Raw genomic sequence first — 23,920 nt, forward strand, 5'->3', positions numbered from 1 at the left:
GTGGTGGCCAGGTTCACCCGGGAGCAGGCGGGCAGCTTCCTGGGTGAGTCCCGGGGCCTCTGCACACACCTGCTGCTGCTCTACGGCCTCCAGGTAAGTAAGCCGGGTGGGGGGGTCAGGCAGGCGGGCACCCCGGAGCCCCCCACCCCCAGGACCCCCAGCACGCCGCCCACCTCGCCCCCAGGCCCTGCTGACCTTCGGCTACCTGGCGCTGCTCTCGCGCCTGGGGGAGCACATGGCCGTGGACATGCGCAGGACCCTCTTCAGCAGCCTGCTCCGGTATGGGGGTGGGCAGGGGTGCACCCCTGCCAGTGCCGGGATGGGCCTCGCCTCTCCTCACACACACACACACACACACACACACCCCACACCCCCCGGCGCCCTCTTCCCCCCCAGACAGGACGTCGCCTTCTTCGACGCCACGAAGACCGGGCAGCTGGTGAGCCGCCTGGCCACAGACGTGCAGGAGTTCAAGTCCTCCTTCAAGCTGGTCATCTCGCAGGTCGGGGCTCCTCCCCCGGGGCGGGGGGCAGCTGAGCTGGGCCCACACGGGCTGTGACTCCTGGCCAGAGGGAGAGCGGGAGCCGGGACCCCCCACAACCCCCTCGTGGGGTGCAGAAGCAGGGTGGGGCCCTGCCGGGGAGGGCGGCTATAGGCTACTGAAAGGTTCCCCTGTGGGGCTGGGCTTGCAGCCAGAGGACCCGAGACTCAAGACGTGGGTTCAGGTCCTGGCTCCTCTCTAGGCCGGAGCTGAGCCTGCTCTGCTGCCTGCCTCTCTCTCTCTCTCTCTCCCTCCCTCCCCCCGTCTGTCATTAGAGAAAATACTGAGTTGTAGAAAAAGTCATGACGGCAGGGGCCAGGCGGTGGTGCACCCGGTTGAGCGCACACATTACAGTGCACAAGGACCCAGGTTCGAGCCCCTGGTCCCCACCTGCAGGAGGGAAGCGTCTGGAGTGGTGAAGCAGGGCTGCAGGTGTCTCTCTGTCTCTCTGTCACCCCCTCCCCTCTCAGCTTCTCTCTGTCTTAGTCCAATAATAAATAAAACTTTTTTTTTTAAAGAAAAGTCACGACACATTTTTGCGTAGAAAAACATGGGGTTGTGTCCCAGTGCTTTATTGGGAGTCAGGCGGTAGCACAGCAGGATAAGTGCAGGTGGCATGAAGTGCAAGGACCAGCGTAAGGACCCCAGTTCGAGCCTCCGGCTCCCCACCTATAGGAGAGTCGCTTCACAGGCGGTGAAGCAGGTCTGCAGGTGTCTGTCTTTCTCTCCCCCTCTCTGTCTTCCCCTCCTCTCTCCATTTCTCTCTGTCCTATCCAACAATGATGACAACTATAATAACTACAACAATTAAAAAAACAACAAGGGCAACAAAAGGGAATACATAAATAAATATTTTTTTTTTAAATGAGCCCCCACACCTATGGACATCTAATCTTTAACAAAGGGGCCCAGACTATTAAATGGGGAAAGCAGAGTCTCTTCAACAAATGGTGTTGGAAACAATGGCTTGAAACATGCAGAAGAATGAAACTGAACCACTGTATTTCACCAAATACTAAAGTAAATTCCAAGTGGAACAAGGACTTGGATGTTAGACCACAAACTATCAGATACTTAGAAGAAAATATTGGCAGAACTCTTTTCTGCATAAATTTCAACGACATCTTCAATGAAATGAATCCTATTACAAAGAAGACTAAGGCAAGTATAAACCTATGGGACTACATCAAATTAAAAAGCTTCTTCACAGCAAAAGAAGCCACTGCCCAAATCAAGAGACCCCTCACAGAATGGGAGAAGATCTTTACATGCCATACATCAGACAAGAGTTTAATAACCAACATATATAAAGAGCTTGCCAAACTCAACAACAAGACAACAAATAACCCCATCCAAAAATGGGGGGAGGACATGGACAGAATATTCACCACAGAAGAGATCCAAAAGGTTGAGAAACACATGAAAAAATGCTTCAAGTCTCTGATTGTCAGAGAAATGCAAATAAAGACAACAATGAGATATCACTTCATTCCTGTGAGAATGTCATACATCAGAAAAGGGAACAGCAGCAAATGCTGGAGAGGGTGTGGGGTCAAAGGAACCCTCCTGCACTGCTGGTGGGAATGTCAATGGGTCCAACCTCTGTGGAGAACAGTCTGGAGAACTCTCCGAAGGCTAGAAATGGACCTACCCTATGATCCTGCAATTCCCCTCCTGGGGATATATCCTAAGGAACCCAACACATCCATCCAAAAAGATCTGTGTACACATATGTTCTTGGCAGCACAATTTGTAATAGCCAAAACCTGGAAGCAACCCAGGTGTCCAACAACAGATGAGTGGCTGAGCAAGTTGTGGTCTAGATACACAATGGAATACTACTCAGCTGTAAAAAATGGTGACGTCACTGTTTTCAGCCGATCTTGGATGGACCTTGAAAAATTCATGTTAAGTGAAATAAGTCAGAAACAGAAGGATGAATACGGGATGATCTCACTCTCAGGCAGAAGTTGAAAAACAAGATCAGAAAAGAAAACTGAAATAGAACCTGAAATGGAATTGGCGTATCGCACCAAAGTAAAAGACTCTGGGGTGGGGGTGGGTGGGTGGGGAGAATACAGGTCCATGAAGGATTCAGAGGACATAGTGGGGGTTGTATTGTTATATGGGAATCTGGGGAATGTTATGCATGTGCAAACTATTGTATTTACTGTTGAATGTAAAACATTAATTCCCCAATAAAGAAAAATAGTACTAAAAAAAAAAAACATGGGAAAGGGGAGTCAGGCGGTGGCACACAGGATTGCGCACACATATCACTGTGTGCAACGTCCGGGGTTCAACCCTTGCCCCCACCTGCAGGGGTCAAGTTTCATGAGCACTGAAAACAGGGCTGCTGGTGTCTCTCTTCCTCTCTCCATCTCTTCACTTTCCCTCTCAATCTCTCTTTGTCTCTGTCCAAAAACAAATGAATAGAGAGAACATTTAAAGCACAGAAAAACTCGCTCCTGGCAACCTGATGGATACAGTCTGGCCGGGCAGGCAGTCAGGAGAGTGCCTGGGCAGTGAGCCTGCTTGCTGCTTGGCAGCCTGAGTGCCTGCCCCCCCCTCACCCCCACATGCCGCGGGAGGCTCTGGTGCCTATGCCATGTCTTTACCTTCCTCACTCTGAAGAAATCCGGCTCCGAATGTGACTGACCGGGGCTAGAGAGAGAGAGAGCACAGTGGTCATGCAGAGAACTGGTGCTCACTGTCACAGTGTTAACTTCGCTGGTCCAAGCCCCGGCTTCACTGTGAGGACTTTGGGGAAAAAAGAAAAGAAAAAGAAGGTGGGAGGAGGCTGCAAAATAGCTCACTGGGCTAGCGCCCTGCTTCAACATCATGCCACCCAGGTTCGAGCCCAGGCCCTGCTGCATGGAAGTAGCCTCGGAGACTTCTTGACTCTCTTCTGGGCTGTCTCCATCTTTCTAACTAAACCAAACAAGCCTTTTTTTTTTTTTAAGATATTTATTTATTCCCATTGTCATTGATGTCGTTGTTGGATAGGACAGAGAGAAATGGAGAGAGGAGGGGAAGACAGAAAGGGGGAGAGAAAGACACCTGTAGACCTGCTTCACCGCTAGTGAAGCGACTCCCCTGCAGGTGGGGAGCCGGGGGCTCAAACCAGGATCCTTATGCTGGTCCTTGCGCTTCGCGCCACATGCACTTAACCAGCTGTGCTACCATCCGACTCCCCTTTTTTTTTTTTAATATTCAATTTATTTATTTTCCTTTTTTGTTGTCCTTGTTGTTTTTATCATTGTTGTGATTATTATTGTTGTTATTGATGCTGTTGCCAGATAGGCCAGAGAGAAATGGAAAAAGGAGGGGAAGACAGATGAGAAGAGAAAAGATAGACACCTGCAGACCAGCTTCACTGCTTGTGAAGTGACCCCCCCCTGCAGGTGAGGAGCCAGGAGCTCGATCCTTAAGCCAGTCTTCGAGTTTCGTCCTCAAGTTACGAGCCATGTGTGCTTAACCCGCTGCGCTACTGCCCGACCCCCTAGACTTACTTTTGTTGTTGTTGTTGTTGTTGTTACTGGAAGGAGAGCAAGGCTTGCCTTCCGCAGGTGGGGCCAGCTGGGGACAGCCATGTGTCCTTAGGCCAGCCGTGAGGCCTTGACCCTCCCTCGGGAGGTTGCCCCGTGGTGCTGAGCCCCCCTTCCCCGTCTGCTCCTAGGGGCTGCGTAGCAGCACGCAGGTGGTGGGCTGCCTGGTGTCCCTGTCCTTGCTGTCCCCGCGCCTGACGCTGCTGCTGATGGTGGCCACGCCTGCCCTCATGGGAGCTGGCACCCTGATGGGCTCGGCGCTGCGGAAGCTGTCACGTCAGTGCCAGGAGCAGGTGCCCTACGCCCTCCGGTCGCCACCCCCACCCCATCTCTCCTGCCCCGTCCTGCACCCCATCCCACCTGTCCTCTGGGCCCTGCCTGTCCCCCTATCCTCCCCCAGCCATGGCGCCCCAGCCCCACTCCGCATACTGCACCCCATCAGCCGGCCCCCTCCTGCCCCCCCCCCAGATTGCCAGGGCAACAGGCGTGGCAGACGAGGCCCTGGGCAACGTGCGGACTGTGCGGGCCTTCGCCATGGAGCAATGGGAAGAGGGGTGAGCCTGGGGGAGGGTCCGGAGTGGGGAGGGCACCCCCCACACCCACCCACGCACCCCGGCCTCAGCCCCGCTTCCCGAGGGCCGAGTGGGCCGAGTCGCCCCGCTCCCACAGGCGATACGCAGCTGAGCTGGAGGCTTCCTGCTGCAAGGCGGAGCAGCTGGGCCGAGGCATTGCACTGTTCCAGGGCCTCTCCAACATGGCCTTCAACTGTGAGTGGGGGGGGAGGGGGCAGGGGGCGTGCCCCAGGGGAGGGCACAGACCCTGGAGGACCTGCCCCGCCCCCCACAGGCATGGTCCTGGGCACCCTCTTCGTCGGGGGCTCCCTGGTGGCAGGACAGCAGCTCAAGGGCGGCGACCTCATGTCCTTCCTGGTGGCCTCGCAGACCGTGCAGAGGTGAGTGTGGGCCGGCTGGTCCCTGCGCCCCTGAGACCCCCAAGCAGCTGCTCCCTGCCTGCCTCGGGCAAGAGAAGCCGGGTGCTCTGCCGCTGAACCCCAGCCCAGCCCAGACTCACAGCCTCGGGCTGCTGCCTGCCTGTCTGTCCACTTACCACACAGAGACAGAATTGAAAGCGAAGGGGAAGACAGAGACGGACAGAGAATCACCTGCGGCCCTGCTTGGCCGCTCTCGAAGCTTCCCCTCCGCGGGTGGGGGCCAAGGGCCGGAACCCGTGTCCTCAGCCAGGTGCCAGGTGCGTCACCGCCTGGCCGGCCCCTCGATGGGCTTTTTGTCGTCATTCCTTTATTGAGCCACGGCCTCCCGCACACACGTGTGATGTCACTGCCCTGGAGTTGCTTTTCACTCAGCTAGAGCCACAGGCAGAGGGAGAGGCACCATGGCCCCAGAGCTTCCACTGTTGCTCCAGCATCTCGTATGTGGTGCTGGGGCTTGACCATAAGCCTTGCAGATGGCAGACTGAGTGAGGAGCTCCCCAGCCCGAAGCTGGTTGAGAGAGCTAGAGAGGCACTCTCTGTCTCTCACTAGGGTTTTGCACACCCACAGTTCCAGCTACACTGCTCCTTAGGGACTCTGACTTTTGTTTTGGTCTTGTTGTTGTTGATAGAGGGTGGGAGACAGGAAAGGGGGAGAGAGAGAGAGAGAGAGAGAGAGAGAGACAGTCCACAGAACTGTGCGTGGGGCACTCTGGTTGTGACGGGTTCAAAGCTGGGTCCTCAAGCACAGGGAGGCATCTGCTCCCCTGGGCCAGCTAGCTCCTGGCCCCGCCAACCCCGTTACTCTTTTTGAAACGTATCCAGGGGCCGGGTGGTGGCACACCTGGCCGAGCGCACATGTTACAATGTGCAAGGGCCTGGGCTGGTCCCCCCCCTTGGTCCCCACCTGCAGGGGGAAAGCTTTGCAAGTGGTGAGGCAGGGCTGCAGGTGTGTCTGTCTCTCTCCCTCTCTATCACCCCCTTCCCTCTTGGTTTCTGGCTGTCTCTATCCAATAAGTAAAGATAATAGGGAGTCGGGCAGTAGCACAGCGGGTTCAGCGCAAGGACCGACTAGCATAAGGATCCAGGTTCGAGCCCCCGGCTCCCCACCTGCAGGGGAGTCGCTTCACAGGAGGTGAAGCAGGTCTGCAGGTGTCTGTCTTTCTCTCCCCCTCTCTGTCTTCCCCGCCTCTCTCCATTTCTCTCTGTCCTACCCAACAACGACAACATCAATAACAACAGCAACAATAACTACAGCAATAAAACAATAAGGGCAACAAGGAAATACATATTTAAAACATAAAAATAATAAAAACATTTTTTAAAAGATTCATTGAATTTCAGGCTCCAAAGTCCCAGGTTCAATCCCCCACGCCACCATAAGCCAGAATTGAGCAGTACTCTGGTAAAAGTAAATAAATAAATTTATAAAAAAGAAAGATTTACTGAATCTCTAACAACAGAGGGCGGAACCAGAGCGATACTACCACACATGTGCTACCAGGACTTGAACCTGGGACCTTGTGCTCCCAGCTCCAACACTGTAGCCACTGCATCACTTGCTGGGCCGCACACCAGGCATCTGCAAATGCCTGAGTCTGCACCCCACTTCCTCTCACGCTGCCGAGCCGACTTTTTTTTTTTTTTTTTTTGCCTCCAGGGTTATTGCTGGGGCTCAGTGCCTGCACCATGAATCCACCGCTCCTGGAAGCTATTTTTTCCCTTTTGTTGCCCTGGTCGTTTTATCATTGTTGTGGTTATTGTTGTTGTTATTATTGATGGATAGGACAGAGAGAAATGGAGAGAGGAGGGGAAGACAGAGAGAGGGAGAGAGACAGACACCTGCAGACCTGCTTCACCGCCTGTGAAGCAACCCCCCTGCACGTGGGGAGCCGGGGACTCAAACCGGGATCCTTAAACCGGTCCTTGCACTTTGCACCAAGTGTGCTTAACCTGCTGTGCTACCTCCTGGCCCCCCTTTTTTTCCCTCTCCCCCTTTTCCTTACCAGAGCCCAGAATGCTGCTCCGCTCTGACTGAAGGTGGTGCTAGAGACTGACTGAAGCATGAAAGTCTTTTTGCAGAACCATAGTGCTGTCTCCCCAGCCATGGCTTTATTTTATTTTTTTTCCCTTTTTCATTTGACAGAGACAGAGAAATAGAGACACACCTGCCACCCTGCCTCACCACTTGCAGAGCTTTCCCCCTGCAGGTGGGGACTGGGGGCTTGAACCCGGGTCCTCGTGCATGTTGATGTATGTGTCCCATTAAGGGTCCACCACCCAGCCCCTGCAAAGTGACTTATTATTTATTTATACTTTTTTCACCAAGGCGCTGTTAACGCTCCAGCTTATGGTGGTCCGGGGGGTTGAAGCTGGGACTTCTGGTGCCCCTGCCATGAAGGGCATGAGTCCAGCCTACAAAGTGACTTCCAGGCCCCTGCCACCTACCCCTCCCCCCTGCCCTGCTAGTCTGTGCTTTTTGCCTGAAGCCTGTGTGCTCCGAGGGCCCCGTGGGCTTGGGGGCCAGAACCTCACCATGCTCTGCTTTGCCCCCCAGCACACATCCAGATGTCCGCAGTATAAATACGTCCGGGTAAATAATTAAAGAGCCCTGCGCGGGGCGGGTGGGATGATGGGAGTGTGCAGACCGGCTCCCACCGAGCACGGCAGGCCCCGCCCCCTCCGTGACCCTGATTGATTCATCCTTTTCCCCCTCCGTGACCCTGATTGATTCATCCTTTTCCCCCTCCGTGACCCTAATTGATTCATCCTTTTCCCCCTCCATGACCCTGATTGATTCATCCTTTTCATCTGTCTCTCTATTGATTTAGCTGGAGCTAGGGTCTCAGGCATGTAGTTTCACCGCTCCAGATCACGCGTTCATTCAGCCCTTTTTCTAGATAGGCTGACAGAAAGACTGAAACAGAGAGAGAGAGAGAGAGGAACGAAGACCACTGCCTTCCATGTGGTGGGGGGGCTGCCTGGTACCGTGACTCACACGGCAAAGCAGCTCACTGGCCAAGGGAGCTATTTAGCCCACTTTTTTTTTTTTTGGCCTCCAGGGTTATTGCTGGGGCTCAGTGCTTGCACCACGAATCCACTGCTCCTGGAGCCTTTTTTTCCCCCCCTTTTTTGTTGCCCTTTTTTTTTTTGTTGTTGTTGTGGTGGTTATTTTTATTACTGTTGTTATTGATGTCGTTGTTGTCGGATAGGACAGAGAGAAATGGAGAGAGGAGGGGAAGACAGAGGAGGGGGAGAGAAAGACAGACACCTGCAGACCTGCTTCACCGCCTGTGAAGTGACTCCCCGCAAGTGGGGAGCCGGGGGCTCGAACCGGGATCCTTCACGGGTCCCTGTGCTTCGCGCCCTATGCGCTTAACCCGCTGCGCTACTACCCAACCTCCCACCAGGCCACTTTAAAAATTTTATTTATTTATTCCCACCAGGGCTGTTGTTGGGGCTTGGTGCCAGCGCTGTGAATAATGCTCCTGGTGGACATTATTCTTTCTTTCTTTCTTTCTTTCTTTTCTTTCTGTTTTATTGGACAGGACAGAGAACCTGAGAGGGGAGGGTGTGAGATTCGCAAAGCTTTCTCCCTGCAGGTGGGGACTGGGGGACTGAACTTGGGTCCTCACGCGCATTGTAATGTGAGCGCCCTGGCAGTGCATCACTGCCCGGCCCCTTCTGGTGAGCCCTCTCTCTGACCCTTTGTGACCCCGATTCGGAGGACACTCTTGTCCCTGCCTTCCTGTGTGCCTTCCCACCTGGGTCTTTCAGAGCCCTCAGAGGGTCTCTCCTGGAGACCACAGGAGAAAGACCCCAACCCTCACCCCGGGGCCCAGCGCCCCCAGAATCCATGTCACACCTTTGAGCAGCTGCCTGAGCCGTGGCCCCGTTTCTGCGTGGTGCCCCCAAATCTGCACACACACACACCCCCAGCCCCTTCTGGTCCTGGGGCCCTCCCCCTGCTGACCCAGGACTCCCCATCAGACCTAGCTCTGGCCTCTGGCTGTAGTCCCCGAATCTCTTGCTCACCCCCCCCCAGGCTTTGCAAGCAGCTGCACCCAGCCTGGCCTGCCCCCTTGCCCCCCGACCCCTACAGCAGTGCACCATCTGGCATGGGGGTGCCCCCTGGGGCTCAGGCCTGCCCATGGGGCCCCTCATAGGCAGAGTTAGCTGCACATGGGCCTGTGCTGTTGGGGGGGGGGTAGTCTCACCTTGTGCAGACCCTCCCCCAAAGGCTGGGGGCCCTTGTGCTTTGGGTTTTATTTCTGTTTTTCTGGCTGTTGGAAGCTCCCGGGATTGAACCTGGGGCCTCTTGTCCCCCAACTCCTTGTCCCAACTCCAGCCCTGTGTCCCCCAACTCCCCCCCCTCCCCGCACCCCAATGTCGTGACTTTTTCTATGAGTGAGAGCTGGGGAGCATTCTGCAGAGTCTGCGGGGCTCCCCCAGGGCGCTGCCCCCCCCAGTAGGCGGGCACACAGCCTCTGAGCCACCGCCCGGCACCGGCTCTTACGCCCTCCCAGAAGCTTCTGTCTGTGTCACCCCCTCAGCCTGGGAAGGCAGTAGCCTTACTGGGCAGCTGGCTTGGGTGGGGGGTTTTCTGCCCCCTCCCCCAAGATGGGAGGTGCCCGCTGACCAGGGACAGGCCGACCACCTAACTGGGTCTGTGGTCTGGGCGGGCAGTGGCGCCCCGCCCCCTGCCCGCCCAGAGGCCAAGGTCACCACACCACCGAGTCATGTCCGGCCCTCCACTGCCTCCGAGCTGTCCAGCAGGGAGTGTCCCAGCTCCCGGCTTCCCCTGGCAGGTGCCCAGCACCCAGCCATCCTCCCCCACGGCCGGCAGGACTGAGCTGGCGGGGACTCAGCCTTTCCTCTTCCTCCGGGGCCCCGCGCCCACCTCACCTACTGTGCCCGGGCCGGCAGGGGCTGGTGACTAAGGAGCAGTGACTCATGGCCTCCCTCATGATGGAGGTGGTGACCCACTGTCTAGACAGGCTCGTGGGGAGACCCGTGGCAAGCCGTCTGTGGGGAGTTTGCTTCAAGGTCCCCCAGCACCTCCCTCCCCCAATCTAGTGCCCTCTGATCTTTAAATATTTAACAGAAGTAGCAGGGGTGGGGCACTGGGCTCAAACATCAGGTCCCTGGTTGGACCCCCAGCTCGTCTATGCCCCCCACCCCGTAAGTAAATCTTAAACTATACATCTGTTTAACAAGAGAACCGGGGCTGGGGAGAGAACTCGGCAGGTAGGGTGTGGTCCGTGCCGCGCCTGTGGCCCTGGTTTGAACCCTGGCATCCCCTGGGAGGTACACCACACCAGGGGAAGCTCCTGTGTCTGTCTCTGCCCCTCTCCCGCTCTCTCTCTCTCTCTCTCTCTCTGTCTCAGCAGGGCAGTGGCGCCTGCACAGGCCCCTGGCGCTTTTATCAGAACAAAACAGCATCTGGGAAGAAGCTGAGGACACAGCACCTGACTGGCACGCCCTGGGCTTCTGGTCCATCCCGGGCACCCAGGGTGCCAGCGTAGTGCTCTGCCTAGTCTCTTTTGCTCTCCCTCTCTCCTCTCTCAGCCCCATGTGAACCTCTCTGTCATATATAGTAAATGAGAAGTGAATTTTTAAATATATATATATAGATGTATATAGATTGCATATGAGTGAGCCCATGTGGTAGCTGTCTTCCACCTCTTTACTTTTTTCACTAAGCACCATCACCTCTGGGTTCCATCCATTTTGTCCCAAAGGACACAGTATCACCTTTTTGATTGCAGAGTAGTATTCTGTGGAGTCCATATCCCGTGACTTCTTTATCCAGTCATCTGCTGATGGACAGCTAGGCTGCGTCCACTCTCTGGCTGTTGTGAATGATACAGCTGTGGACACGGGTGCATATGTCCACTGGGATAAGTTGCCTGCCCTGAGTCCCTGTCCCCCCAGCAGGTGGCACCCAGCAGCCTCAGCACTCACTGTTCCCCCCCCCCCCCGCCCCACCCCACAGGTCCATGGCCAACCTCTCAGTCCTGTTCGGCCAGGTGAGTCAGACAGATGCTCGACCTGAGTGAGAGCCCCTTGCAGCTTGGAAGTTATTTCTGGGGTGCTGGGTGGGGGGCAGCCACAGGCCTAGCCCCCCCCCCCCGCCTCCTCTGACCATCCCTCCCCCGCAGGTGGTGCGAGGCCTGAGCGCCGGCGGCCGAGTGTTTGAGTACATGACCCTGTGCTCTATCATCCCCCTGCGTGGGGGCGCCTGCATCCCAGATGAGCAGCTGCAGGGGGCCGTGGCCTTCCAGGATGTCTCCTTCAGGTGGGACGGGGTGTGGGGGGGAGAGGCCCAGCCCTGCCTGCCCCCCACAGGGGTGCCTGCCCGGCTCTGACCCATCTCTGCCCCCCAGCTACCCGTGCCGGCCAGGCTTCCCCGTCCTGCGCCACTTCACCCTGTCGCTGTCCCCCGGCCAGACGGTCGCCCTGGTGGGCCAGTCTGGGGGAGGTAAGAGGACCCAAGCCCCCACCTCCTGATGCCCTGTCCCCTGGGCAATGCCTTCAGCCCCCTCGGACACCTCTCTCCCTGCCTCCAGGATTACCAGTCCCCTGGGCGGTGCCCAGAGCCCCACACCTACCCCTAGACAATGTTCTTCCCAGCCCTTGAGGTGCCCTGTCCCCTGGGCAGCCTCCAGAGCCCCACACCCTGCCCCCCAGCTGCCATCTTCCCATCCCCAAGTGCCCTGTCCCCTGGGTGGCCCCTGGAGGCACACGCCCCCCTCAGCTGCTCATAGCCCCCTGCCCTCAGGAAAGACCACAGTGGCCTCCCTGCTGGAGCGCTTCTACGACCCCACGGCAGGTGCCGTGACGCTGGATGGCTGTGACCTTCGCACCCTGGACCCCTCCTGGCTGCGTGGCCACGTCATCGGCTTCATCAGCCAGGTGCGAGTTCCGCTGGGCCTAGGGATGGGGCCTAAGTGTGCTCGAGCCCAGGGCACCTGGACTTCCTCCTTCCACATGACCGGACTGGGCAGGCCCTGGCCTTCTCCCCCCATACCCACTCCTCTTTGCGGGGGCGGGGGTCCTGGTCTTCTCTCCCATGCCCACTCCTGGCCTTCCTACTGCCCAGTTCTCCTGGGGGCTCTGGCCTCACCTCAATGTCCAGTCCTCTTGGGGGAGGCCCTGGCTTCCCCGCCCCTCCCCCGCCCTGCATTCCTTGGGGTGCTCTGAGAAAGCCCCTCCCCCCATGCCCTGTGTGTGTGCCGCTGGTTGAGAGTACCCCTTCCTTTTGGCCTGACTGGGGACTGCAGGTAGCCCACCCCCCACCCCCCTGGAAGTGAGGCCCCAGTCTCTGCCGTGGAGGAGAAGGCAGGCACAGGCGTGGCTCCACGGCCTCTGAGGTCTGCACCCTCCCGCCCTCTCCCAAGGGACTGTGCCTGGGGGAGCTGCCCCTATCCCCCCAAACTCTTCAGGGACACAGCCCCCGGCTTCAGGCTCCGTCACACTGTCCCCATGGGTCCCCAGGAGCCGGTGCTGTTCGGAACCACCATTATGGAGAACATCCGCTTTGGGAAGCCAGACGCCACGGACGAGGAGGTATACGCGGCAGCCCGCGAGGCCAACGCCCACGACTTCATCTGCAGCTTCCCTGACGGCTACGCCACCGTGGTGGGTGAGTGGCCAGGGGCCTCCCAGAGGAATGGAGGATGGGAAGGCATGAGCAGCTGACCTGGACAGGGCCAGCCTAGCTCGCGAGTCTGCAGAGCACCCCGGGTACCCCTCGGCCGGACACCCAGGAGCAGAGAAGCAGTCACCTGCTGGGTAGTGCTCTGACCTTGAGCCACCTCCTGGCCCCACCCCTGCACTCAGGCACTGGCTTGTGCCTGTCACCGGCCACCTCCTGTTTTGTTCTGGTAGTTTCCTGAGAGGGCAGGGGAGATAGCACAATGGTGATGCAGAGACTCTCATGCCTGAGGCTCCAAAGTCCCAGGTTCATTCATCTGCACCACCACAAACCAGAGCTGAGCAGTGAGTGCTCTGTTTAAAAAAAAAAAAAGAATCACTAGTTTTCAGAGAGACCCCACAGCCCTGCCCACCCTCCATGGGGTTCCCTGGGTACTGTGCAGGGTGCTGAGAGAGGAGAGACCCCACAGCCCTGCCCACCCTCCATGGGGTTCCCTGGGTACTGTGCAGGGTGCTGAGAGAGGAGAGACCCCACAGCCCTGCCCACCCTCCATGGGGCTCCCTGGGTGCTGTGCAGGGTGCTGAGAGAGGAGAGACCCCATAGCCCTGCCCACCCTCCATGGGCTCCCTGGGTGCTGTGCCTGGTGCTGAGAGAGGAGACACCCCACAGCCCTGCCCACCCTCCATGGGTTCCCTGGGTGCTGTGCAGGGTGCTGAGAGAGGAGAGACCCCACAGCCCTGCCCACCCTCCATGGGTTCCCTGGGTGCTGTGCAGGGTGCTGAGAGAGGAGAGACCCCACAGCCCTGCCCACCCTCCATGGGCTCCCTGGGTGCTGTGCAGGGTGCTGAGAGAGGAGACACCCCACAGCCCTGCCCACCCTCCATGGGGCTTCCTGGATCTATCTGCAGGGCCAGGACTTAACCCCCCAGGGTATGCACTCTTAACTACTGAGCCACCTCCTGGTCCTCTTCTTTGATTCTGTCATGGAAAGTTTTTCTGTCTGAGGAGACAGCCCACCTTATGCACCATGGGGGTCGGGCAGTAGCGCAGCGGGTTAAGTGCACATGGTGCAAAGTGCAAGGACTGGCGTTAGGATCCCAGTTCGAGCCCCTGGCTCCCCACCTGCAGGGGAGTCGCTTCACAGGTGGTGAAGCAGGTCTGCAGGTGTCTGTCTTTCTCTCCCCTTCTGTCTTCCCCTCCTCTCTCCATTTCTCTCTGTCCTATCTAACAAGACAACATCAATAACAACGATAATAACCACAACAAGGCTACAACCACAAGGACAACAAAAGGGGGGGGAAATGGCCTCCAGGAGCAGTGGATTCATGGTGCTGCCATGGAGCCCCAGCAGTAACCCTGGAGGCAAACAAACAAACAAACAGACAAGAATGTGTGCGCCTTCTCATGGACAGGGATTCTTGCTGGAGCACCACCCCCACTGGGTTGACCAACATTCTTCTCCTACCCAGAAGGTTCTGGAACACCGAGCTGTGGCTGTGTTCCACAGAGGACAGTCGTCTTGAAGCTTGAGCTCTGAGTGCTCATCTCCAAGGCCCTCCCGCCTCCCCAGGCCAGGAGGACTGCCCAGGCCCTTTCCTCCTACCGGCTGTGGAATGTTCTAACCCATCACCTTCTGTTGGGCCTTGACATGACCCTTCTCCACTCGCAGACCAACTTCTCATTCTTTTCACTTCAGCCAGAGCAAGGGAGATACAGACACAGACAGACAGGGGGAGGGAGAGAGACAGACAGACAGCTTCTCAACACGAGAACCTCCCTGGCACACTGGCATTCTGTGTGCTATCAGGGCTAAGCAGGACACATGCCCTGCCCTCAGCCCCAGCTTTCCAGTATCTTTTTGGTCGGAAGATCTATTTATGGGGAGGGGGAGATAGCATAATGTTTCTGCAAAAGATACGCTCAAGCCTGAGGCTTCAAAGTCCCAGGTTTGATCCCCGCATCACCATAAGTCAGGGCTGAGCCACGCACACGTTACAGCGCACAAGGACCCAGGTTCCAGCCCCCCGTCCCCACCTGCAGGGGGAAGTTTCACAAGTGGTGAGGCAGGGCTGCAGGTGTCTCTGTCTCTCTCCCTTTCCCATCTCAATTTTTTCCTTTTTTTAAATATTTATTTATTCCCTTTTGTTGCTCTTGTTTTATTGTTGTTATTGTTGTTGTCGTCATTGTTGTTGGATAGGACAGAGAGAAATGGAGAGAGGAGGGGGAGACGGGGCGGGGAGAGAAAGACACCTGCAGACCTGCTTCACCACCTGTGAAGCGACTCCCCCTCCAAGTGGGGAGCCAGGGTCTCCAGGATCCTTATGCCAGTCCTTGTGCTTTGTGCCACGTACACTTAACCCACTGTGCTACCGCCCAATGCCCTCAACTTCTATCCAGTAACAGTCAGGGGAAAGCAAAAAAAAAAAAAAAAAAGGCCTCCAAGAGTGAGTGTTGGATTCAGAGTGCTGACACCGAGCCCCAGTGACAGCCCTCGGGATAACAAAAGGAAAGAAAGACTAGAGTTGACTCCCTTCCTTCTGTGAGGGGCGAGAGACCCAGAGCCTCCGTCCAGCACATGGGCTTCCAGGGACTGAACTTGAGACCCCATGTTTGGGAATCCAGAACATGAACTGTGCACCACCTCCTCTAAGGTGTTTGTAGAGATGGGTGGGGGAGACAGCATAATAGTTTTGCGAAGAGGGAGTCGGGTGGTAGCGCAGCAGGTTAAGCACACATGGCACAAAGCGCAAGGACCGGCGGAAGGATCCCGGTTTGAGCCCCTGGGCTCCCCACTTTCAAGGGGGTGATATCACAGGCGGTGAAGCAGGTCTGCAGGTGCCTGTCTTTCTCTCCCCCTCTCTGTCTTCCCCACCTCTCTCCATTTCTGTCCTAGCCAACAATAATGACATCATAACACTAATAACTACAATAACAATAAAAAACAAGGGCAATAACAGAGAAAATAAATAAATATTTAAAAAATAGTTCCGCAGAGTGACTCTCCTGCCTGAGATTCTGAAGGCCCAGGTTCAATCCCCAGCACCAGCACCACCATCAGCCAGAGCTGAGCAGGGATTAAAAAAATAAAAGACAGCTCTCCACTTGAGATGTGATCTTCCTTAGTTCAGACTGAGAGGAACCCAGGGCCCACTGTGTAGAACCGCCTAGCCCTGGGAGGAGGGAAGGTGGTACCCCAGGACTGTCCTTGTTCTCCTGCCCCAGAAGGCCTGGCCACACCTGGAATTGCCCCCACAGCCTGAGGGCCCCAGGAGGTGAGGACAGGGCTCAGCTGCAGGGCCAGGTGGGGGTCCCCCCTCAGGGCTCAGAGACACCCCAGGGCAGAGCCCCCAGTGTTTTGAGTCCCTGCAGGGGTCCGAGTGGGCTGCCTGTGGAGGACGCAGCCTCCGCCCCGAGGGTCCCTGCCCAGCTGCCCAGACTATCGGGGACCCCCGGAGCTGGACTGGAAGCTCGGGGCCTCTCTGAGACACCCCCCAACCCCACAGGCGAGCGGGGGGCCACGCTGTCCGGCGGGCAGAAGCAGAGACTGGCCATCGCACGCGCCCTGATCAAGCGGCCCCGCGTGCTGGTCCTGGACGAGGCCACGAGCGCACTGGACTCGGAGTCGGAGCAGCTGGTGCAGGAGGCCCTGGACCGCGCCGCCGCCGGCCGCACCGTGCTGGTCATTGCTCACCGGCTCAGCACCGTGCGCAAAGCCCACCGCATCGTGGTCATGGCCCAGGGCCAAGTGTGCGAGGTCAGTGTCGGGGCTGGGGGTGCCGGGGCGGCAGGGCGCCCTTCCACTCTGCCTACCCCCCAGCAGTGCCACCCACGGGGCTGTGAGCGTCCTGCGTAGGTCACCCCAGGCCTGAGGCTTCAGGCCACGAGTCCAGCCCCTCAGCCTCCCTGCTGGCGGGAGGGGCTCTCATGGGGCCCCTGTTCCTCTGCCAGAGCCTTTGGGGGCCACTAACCCCTCAAGGAAGTTCTTCTAGAGTCTACCCACACCCCCTTTCTGGCTCAGCAGCGGTGACCCCCCCCAGACCCTCTGACCTGGCCTGGGGTGACTGACCGTCTTGCCTCCTCCTACCCCCAGGTGGGCACCCACGAGGAACTCCTGAGGAAAGGTGGGCTGTACGCCGAGCTGACACGCCGGCAGGCCCTGGACACTCCGCCACTCGACTCACCCCGAGGCCCCAGGCACGGCCTCCCCAAGTCCTGAGGCCTGGGCGTGGCTGAGCCCCATAACCCAGGCCCCTGGAGGGTCAGCGTGCGGGATACAGGCTGTCCCCCCATAGTAAGACCCCCCCCCCAGTGCCAGGTGGGGATGCCCATCTACTCCCTAGCCAGCACCCAGGGCGGCTCACTGGGCTGCGCAGGGCAAGGGGAGTCCCCGGGGCGCCCTGCTGTCCTCACACCCACCCCTTCCAGCCCGCTGGCCTCAGGGTGGGCCCAGTGCCAGGCGTTAGCACATCAGGGATTGGGCCGGTCCCCACAATACCTGTACCTCCCCTTCCTCGGGGCTCCCAACACCTCCACCCACCCTTTCTTTCCCCCCAGCCTTGGGAGGGGCCCACACTGAACACCCTCCGCCAGCCTTCTCCCCTTCTCCCCGTTCCAGCACAGCTCCAAGGTTTAGACCCTCCCCCCCCAGCCCAGCACTGCAGAGAGCTCTGGGGTTCACCCTGTCTTGATCCCACCCTGAGCCTCAAGCCTCACCCCTTGAGACGGGACACGCTCTCTGCAGGGGGCGGGTGGGGAGCTACATCCAATAGGCCTTCAGCTGCTGGAAGGGTGAGAGCAGTGGTCCCAGCATACCCATGGTCCTTCCCTGAGCCAGGCCAGGAAGGCTCCCTGGAGGAGGTAAAACAGCCTGATGACATGACCCTGTGACCCAAGGCCCCAAAAGAGGGGTTCTGGGGCATCAGGGAGGCACAGCCAGAGCCGCTAGACAGAGCCGGGTGGCCTGAGCTCCACACAGCAAGCCCTCGCCCCAGGCCAGCCTCCCTGGGAGATGAGCACAGGGAGCCTGACACTCAATACCACACCGGCGCAGCCAAGAGGGGCCCAGCTCCCCGGCCAAGTCCAGCCTGCTGGCAGCCCTCTGGGGACAGCTAGCCAAGGTCGCCTGTTTAACCAGCCCCAAAGCCCTGGAAACTTCTGGGATCCTGCTGGAGGGAGCAGGGCCTGCACCCGCAGCTGCAGGGTGGGGGGCTGACCGTGGCCTCCTGCGCTGTGGTGGGCCTGAGCCCGGCCGCACTTGACTCCAGAGCTCCTTACGAGGCCGCTATCCTCAGACGCATGCACAGCATGGTGGGGACCCCAGAGGCTGGGCCGCTGCATTAAACCCGTGACCTCACTCCTCCCTGAGAATAGTGTCTTGTCGCCGCAGGGCAGGTGGGTGGGCAGGGGACTGAGGCCGTCACCTGTCATGTTCTGGATCTGGGCCCCTGCCCGGTGACTTCAGCTTTGGAAGAAGGGAAACAGGGAACGTCTGGGTAAATAATGGAGACAGAGCTCTGTTCTGAGCAGAAGGTCCCCAGGGACATTCGACTCATAGCAGAGCTGAATGCTGATGGGGGCCAGGACCCAGCACCCAGCTCGTTGGGCTCCTGCGGTCCTGAGCTGAAATGCTGCCCGCAGCACCCTGGGTCAGTGGACACTATCTTCCCACACCAGGACGGCCAGCCCTGGCCTCACAGGGCTTTCTGGAATCCCTGACTCATACCCAGCCGCGCAGAGCCCAGCATTGTGACCCCGGCCCACCCGGCCCTGGGTTCAGTGTGTGTCCTTCCCACTGGGAAAAAGCCCCATGCGAAGACCATCCTGCCCCCCATGTGATGGGGAGCCAACGGCCACCGAAACACGGGGGCTTTCCAGGGGCTGGGGTCCACGTTGCTAACTAAAGAAAGGCCTGTGTGTTGCCCCTGGGGGATGGGCAAGGGGGCCACTGAGGCAGAGCAGGAGGGCCTGAGCATGGAGAGGCAGGAAAGGGGGTCACCTGAGACCCCCCCCCACCCCAAACTGGGGGCAGCAGGGATGCGGGCACTCTGAGAGGTCACGGGTGCCCAGCTTCCCAACTTTGGTCCCTGGCCAGCTGGGCTCTTTGTGAAGGGAAATGATCCCTGAGAAGGGGGAGGAAAGGCTGAGGGATGGAGGGAGGGGTCGGCCTGAGGGTGACCCACTGGACAGCCCGGGGCCCCCAAAGGCATCTCTGGGAGTGTGTGGGGAGGGTCTCCTTTGGCTCTGGGCTGGGCGGCTGTGGTTTCCTTCTGGCGCCTCTGGTCTCTCCCACCCCACAGCCCCACCCCTGCACTAATGGCTCAGGCTGAGGCCCCAGGGACTCCCCAGCCGTCCCCCCAGCCCCCTCACTACTGAAACCCAACCCCTGCGGCAGCAGCCCAGCAGAGCAGAGGACCGAGCAGCAGAGCCTGCAGCGCCAGCCTGCTGCTCCGGGACCCGGGGCCCAGACAGCCACCCCAGCTGGACCCACTCCTCCCCCAGCCCCCGGCCCCACCATGAAACCCCCCTCGGAGCCGGAGGAGGCCCGGCCGGCCTCGGACATCCGCGTGTTTGCCAGCAGCTGCACCCTGCATGGCCTGGGCCACGTCTTCGGGCCCGGGGGCTCGACCCCCCGGCGGGCGCTGTGGGCAGCGGCCGTGCTGCTGTCCCTGGTCGCCTTCCTCTACCAGGTGGCTGGCCGCGTGCGCTACTACGGGGAGTTCCACCACCGGACGGCCCTGGACGAGCACGAGAGCCACCGGCTGACGTTCCCGGCCGTCACGCTGTGCAACCTCAACCCCCTGCGCCGCTCACGCCTCACGCCCAACGACCTGCACTGGGCCGGCCCCGCGCTGCTGGGGCTGCTGCCCGCAGAGCACCCTGCCTTCTTGCGTGCCCTGGGCCGGCCCCCCGCCCCGCCTGGCTTCATGCCCAGCCCCACCTTCGACATGGCACGTTTCTACGCCCGGGCTGGACACACGCTCGAGGACATGCTGCTGGACTGCCGCTTCCGGGGGCGCCCCTGCGGCCCCGAGAACTTCACCACGGTGAGCTGCCGGCTGGACATGGAGGCCAGGCACTGGCCTGGGGACCCCTGCCCTCCCCCAGGCCCGGACTCCCAGCCAGCCAAAGTCGGGGACCCTGACACTCTGGCCTGGGGACCCCTGCTCACCCCCAGGCCCGGTCTCCCAGCCAGACAAAGTCAGATACTGGCTATGGGCCCCCCCATCCCAGCTACCAACTGGCACTTTTCTGGCCTCCCTGGGGCCACCTCCCTGTCACCTGACTGGCCTGCAGTGTTCAAGGAAGGTCACCTGGACCTGGTCTGGAGACCCCCTGTCCCAGACTGTGCGCTGCTCAGGGGCAGAAGATACCTTCGTCCACTCGGGACAGGGGCTAGCTCCTGCTGTCCGGCAGCCCTGGAGGAGGAGGGCTGGGACCCCATCCTGGAGCCCAGCCTGAGAGACACACACACTGTGCTGTTGGCCAGGGGTGGGTGTGTGTTTGGAGAGATGGGAACCCACGAGGGTCCAGCTCCAGCTGTCCACAGATAGAGCCCTGGGGGTACTGCACCTTGGGCTCCAGTGTTCAAAGAGGCCTTCAGGGAGGTGTGCAGCTCTTGACTTGCATGCACATGGCCCCAGGTTCGATCCCAGGCACCAGTGAGCCAAAGTGATGTTGTGGTCCTTTGTCTTGTTAAATGACTGGATTCAGGGGCCAGGCGGTGGTGCACCTGGTTAAGCACACATACTACTTGCAGGCAGGAAGCTTCATGAGTGGTGAAGCTGGGCTGCAGGTGTCTCTCTGTCTCTCACTCTCTATCTCCCCTTCCCGCTTGATTTCTGGCTGTCTCTATCCAATAAGTAAATATAATGAAAAAAATCATTTGATTTAGAAATTAAAAAAGGGGGTGACATGGCACACCTAGCCAAGGGCACGCGTTACAATATGCAAGGACCCACTAGAGTTGAAACCGTCTGCAGGTGTCTCTTTATCTCTCCCTTCTCTATTTCTGTTTCTATCCAATAAGTAAGCAAAATACTAAAAATAAATTGAAAAGAGCAAACAGGATAGGGAAGCGAGAAGCCTGTGGCTCTCGTGTCTGGGTGTCTGGGGCGGGGGAGGGAGGGAGCTGGCCTGGCTGAGCATAGGGTCCCCCCCTGCTCCCCCCCAGATCTTCACCCGCATGGGCCAGTGCTATACCTTTAACTCCGGCGCCAACGGGGCCGAGCTCCTCACCACGCCCCGCAGCGGCGCGGGCAACGGGCTGGAGGTGATGCTGGACGTGCAGCAGGACGAGTACCTGCCGGTGTGGAGGGACGTGGGTACGAGTGCGGGGAGGGGCGCAGGGGCGGGGCTGGCGCAGTCCCGGGGGCGGGGCCGGTTGGCAGGGGGTCTCCTGCCTCTCCCTGCTGCAGAGGAGACCCCGTTCGAGGTGGGGATCCGAGTGCAGATCCACAGCCAGGAGGAGCCCCCCATCATCGACCAGCTGGGCTTCGGGGCGGCCCCGGGCTACCAGACGTTTGTGTCTTGCCAACAGCAGCAAGTACCCTCCCCCTCCCCCCGCCTGTGCCCCCAGCTCTCCCCACTGGGCTCCCAGATCCTGGGTGCTTAGACCCCCTGACCTCTGCCCCTTAAAGGTGGGTGCTCCCTTACTGGAGCCAGAAAAAAGTGCCATCTCCCTGCCCCCTCCCCCCCATTTTATTTAGGGAAAGAGGGTGGGGAAGAGAGAGAGAGACCACAGCAACGCTCCACCACCCCGGGGGCTCCTGGTGCTTGCTGCCCGTGGCGCTCCCACGTGTTGCCGGGGCTCGAACTCGGGGCTTCATGCATGCTGAGGTGTGTGCTCTACCGGGTGAGCTGTCTCCCGCCGCCTCCTTAACCTGACCACCCCCAGCTGAGTTACCTGCCACCACCCTGGGGTGACTGCACCTCCGTGCCTCTGGACCCCGACTTTGAGCAGGAGCCCCCTGACCCCCTGGACCCTCCCAGCCCCAGCCCGAGCCCCAGCCGTCCCTACACCCTCACGGGCTGCCGCCTGGCCTGTGAGAGTCGCTTCGTGGCTCGGAAATGTGGCTGCCGGATGATGCACATGCCAGGTAAGGGGCTGGGGGCTGGGCGGCGGGTGCGGGCAGGCCTGGGGGGCGCCCCTGCAGCTGGCTTTGCTGCCCCTCTGCCCCCAGGTGGCGCGCCTGTGTGCAGCCCGCAGCAGTACAAGGACTGTGCCAACCCCGCGCTAGGTAAGGATCCGTCCCATACTCCCTCCTCCCCCCCCCAAAAAAAAAAAAAACACTCCAGACCCGTGGGACTTGGGGGGAACCCTGAGGGCGCCCCTGCCCGCAGACGCCATGCTGCGCAAGGACGCGTGCAGCTGCCCCAACCCGTGCGCCACCACGCGCTACGCCAAGGAGCTCTCCATGGTGCGCATCCCCAGCCGCGCCGCCGCGCGCTACCTGGCGCGCAAGTTCAACCGCAGCGAGGCCTACATCGCGTGAGCCGCCGGGCGCGGGGTGCAGGAGAGGGTGCGGGGCTGCAGAGATGGGGGGTACAGTGGTGCGCGCCCTCCTCTGCGCCCCGGGCTGGCCAGGGCTCCGAAGTCAGAGGTGCGCCCCGCAGGGAGAACGTGCTGGTACTGGACATCTTCTTCGAGGACCTCAATTATGAGACGGTGGAGCAGATGAAGGACTACGAAGTGTCCGAACTCCTGGGTGCGCGAGGGGCGGGGCGGGGCGGGGGCGAGGGCAGGGGCGGCGCAGAGCTGAGCTCTCTCTCTGTCACACACACACACCCCGCAGGTGACATCGGGGGCCAGATGGGGTTGTTCATCGGGGCCAGCCTGCTCACCCTCCTGGAGATCCTGGACTACCTGTGTGAGGTGCGCACCGGGACTACCTGTGTGAGGGGGCTGGGGTGGGGCGGGGCGGGCCGTGGGGGAGGGGCAAGCAAGCGCGCACCTGTCTCCCTCAGGTTTTCCGGGACAGGGTTCTGGGGTACTTCTGGAACCGGAAGCGTACCCACAGGCACTCCAGCACCGATTTGGTAAAGGCTCTTCCTTCCTTCTCCAACGTGGGTGCTAGTCCCCCCTCCCCCTAAAGCCTTAGCAAAACAAGCCCCCCAGCCCACGAGACACAAGGGTGTAGGAGGGGGCTGGGAGGACAGCACAGTGGTGATGCCCAGGTTCAATCCCCCCCCCCCCCCACACACACACACCAGAAGCCAGAGCTGAACACGGGCTCTGATAAAGCAAGACAGCGACCTTGGCCTCAGACCCGCTCCCCCTCCTCCTGCAGCTTCAGGAAGGGCTGGGCCATCCTCCCACCCAGGCTCCCCACCTCGGCCTGGGCCCCAGGTATGGAGGGATGCCGGCCTAAAGGTGGGTGGTCCCAGTTCTGGGGCAGGAGCTGAAGGGCCTCCATCCCAGCTAGCGCCCTGTCCTGTGTGTCGCCCCCGCCCCAGGCCAACCATCCCGCCAAGTGCGGTCACCAGGTCTCTCTCTGCCTCCCACCGTACCTGCTACCTGGTCACCCGGCTGTAGATCCTTCCTCAGCTTCTGACCTGTCATCTTGACCCCAAATAAAAGTCTAAAGCATCTGCCTCAGGGGCCCCTCTGCCGGCTGACCACTGGAGCCAGGGTGGGCTCCACTCGCGGGAAGCCCCCTGCTCGCCACCGCGGGTGTGGGGGACCAGGAGGCTGAAGGGCGGCGCAGTTCACCCCACACACCTCTCTGGGAGGCGGGGGAATGTCCGGCATTCGGCTCTCATGAGTTTCCCAGACACCTCAGCCCAAATCGGAGGACGTGAGGGCAGGGCGTTCACTGGGGCCTGGGACTCTCACCAGAGCCAGAGAAGTGAGGTGCAAGCAGAGGGATCTCCCGCAGAGGACAGGGCACTGGCTGGCCCTAGAGATGGTGACTTTTTCTCATACTTGGGACACCGCTAGCACGCCAGCCGTCTCCGTGGCAACTTAAGGCTGCCCCCCACCTCCACAGGAGAGCAGAAGGCCCCAGCCGGGTTGGGTTGGGGGGGCAAGCAGGCCTCCCCGCTTCAGCTCCTGCAGGCAGGGCACGCCCAGGGCCCAGTCACCACCCACTCACCCCCTCAGCTCTGTACACCCTGAATATTGGAAACAGATGGGAGGGGGCTCATTCTGACCTGACCCAACCCTGTGTGTGAGGGGGGTTCTCTCTCCC

General features: G+C 59.6%; 2 protein-coding genes across 2 annotated transcripts in view; both read left to right on the forward strand.

Moving 5' to 3' along the window:
- ABCB8 (ATP binding cassette subfamily B member 8) overlaps positions 1–18,087 on the forward strand; it is a 27,408-nt gene extending 9,321 nt beyond the window's left edge. Inside the window, exons 3-16 of the mRNA XM_007536635.3 lie at positions 1–93; positions 185–279; positions 397–502; positions 4,221–4,382; positions 4,558–4,643; positions 4,759–4,856; positions 4,936–5,041; positions 11,073–11,106; positions 11,239–11,375; positions 11,464–11,558; positions 11,859–11,992; positions 12,575–12,722; positions 16,238–16,488; positions 16,825–18,087. The exon at positions 1–93 is cut by the window's left edge and continues 63 nt beyond it. Of these exons, the coding sequence (XP_007536697.1) occupies positions 1–93; positions 185–279; positions 397–502; positions 4,221–4,382; positions 4,558–4,643; positions 4,759–4,856; positions 4,936–5,041; positions 11,073–11,106; positions 11,239–11,375; positions 11,464–11,558; positions 11,859–11,992; positions 12,575–12,722; positions 16,238–16,488; positions 16,825–16,950 (1,671 nt within the window). The 3' untranslated portion in view covers positions 16,951–18,087. The remainder of the gene's footprint in view (positions 94–184; positions 280–396; positions 503–4,220; positions 4,383–4,557; positions 4,644–4,758; positions 4,857–4,935; positions 5,042–11,072; positions 11,107–11,238; positions 11,376–11,463; positions 11,559–11,858; positions 11,993–12,574; positions 12,723–16,237; positions 16,489–16,824) is intronic.
- An 817-nt stretch (positions 18,088–18,904) lies between these two features.
- On the forward strand, positions 18,905–23,321 carry ASIC3 (acid sensing ion channel subunit 3). Its single transcript, XM_007536629.3, has 11 exons — positions 18,905–19,777; positions 20,905–21,055; positions 21,149–21,276; positions 21,628–21,829; positions 21,914–21,970; positions 22,074–22,221; positions 22,347–22,438; positions 22,526–22,605; positions 22,698–22,769; positions 23,021–23,079; positions 23,187–23,321. Exons 1-11 carry the CDS (start codon positions 19,247–19,249, stop codon positions 23,263–23,265), a joined length of 1,599 nt encoding a protein of 532 aa, XP_007536691.1. The 5' UTR covers positions 18,905–19,246; the 3' UTR covers positions 23,266–23,321.
- Positions 23,322–23,920: the final 599 nt, after the last annotated feature.

The sequence above is a fragment of the Erinaceus europaeus genome, chromosome 8 (genome assembly GCF_950295315.1).
Source record: "Erinaceus europaeus chromosome 8, mEriEur2.1, whole genome shotgun sequence".
Classification (NCBI taxonomy): Eukaryota; Metazoa; Chordata; class Mammalia; order Eulipotyphla; family Erinaceidae; genus Erinaceus; species Erinaceus europaeus.

Excerpts from the sequence above, each read along its gene's own strand:
- ASIC3 (XM_007536629.3), top strand. The coding sequence starts at position 19,247 with ATGAAACCCCCCTCGGAGCCGGAGGAGGCCCGGCCGGCCTCGGACATC. Across the intron at positions 22,770-23,020 it reads GGCACTCCAGCACCGATTTG|CTTCAGGAAGGGCTGGGCCA; the intron begins GTAAAGGCTCTT and ends CTCCTCCTGCAG. Across the intron at positions 23,080-23,186 it reads CACCTCGGCCTGGGCCCCAG|GCCAACCATCCCGCCAAGTG; the intron begins GTATGGAGGGAT and ends CCCCCGCCCCAG.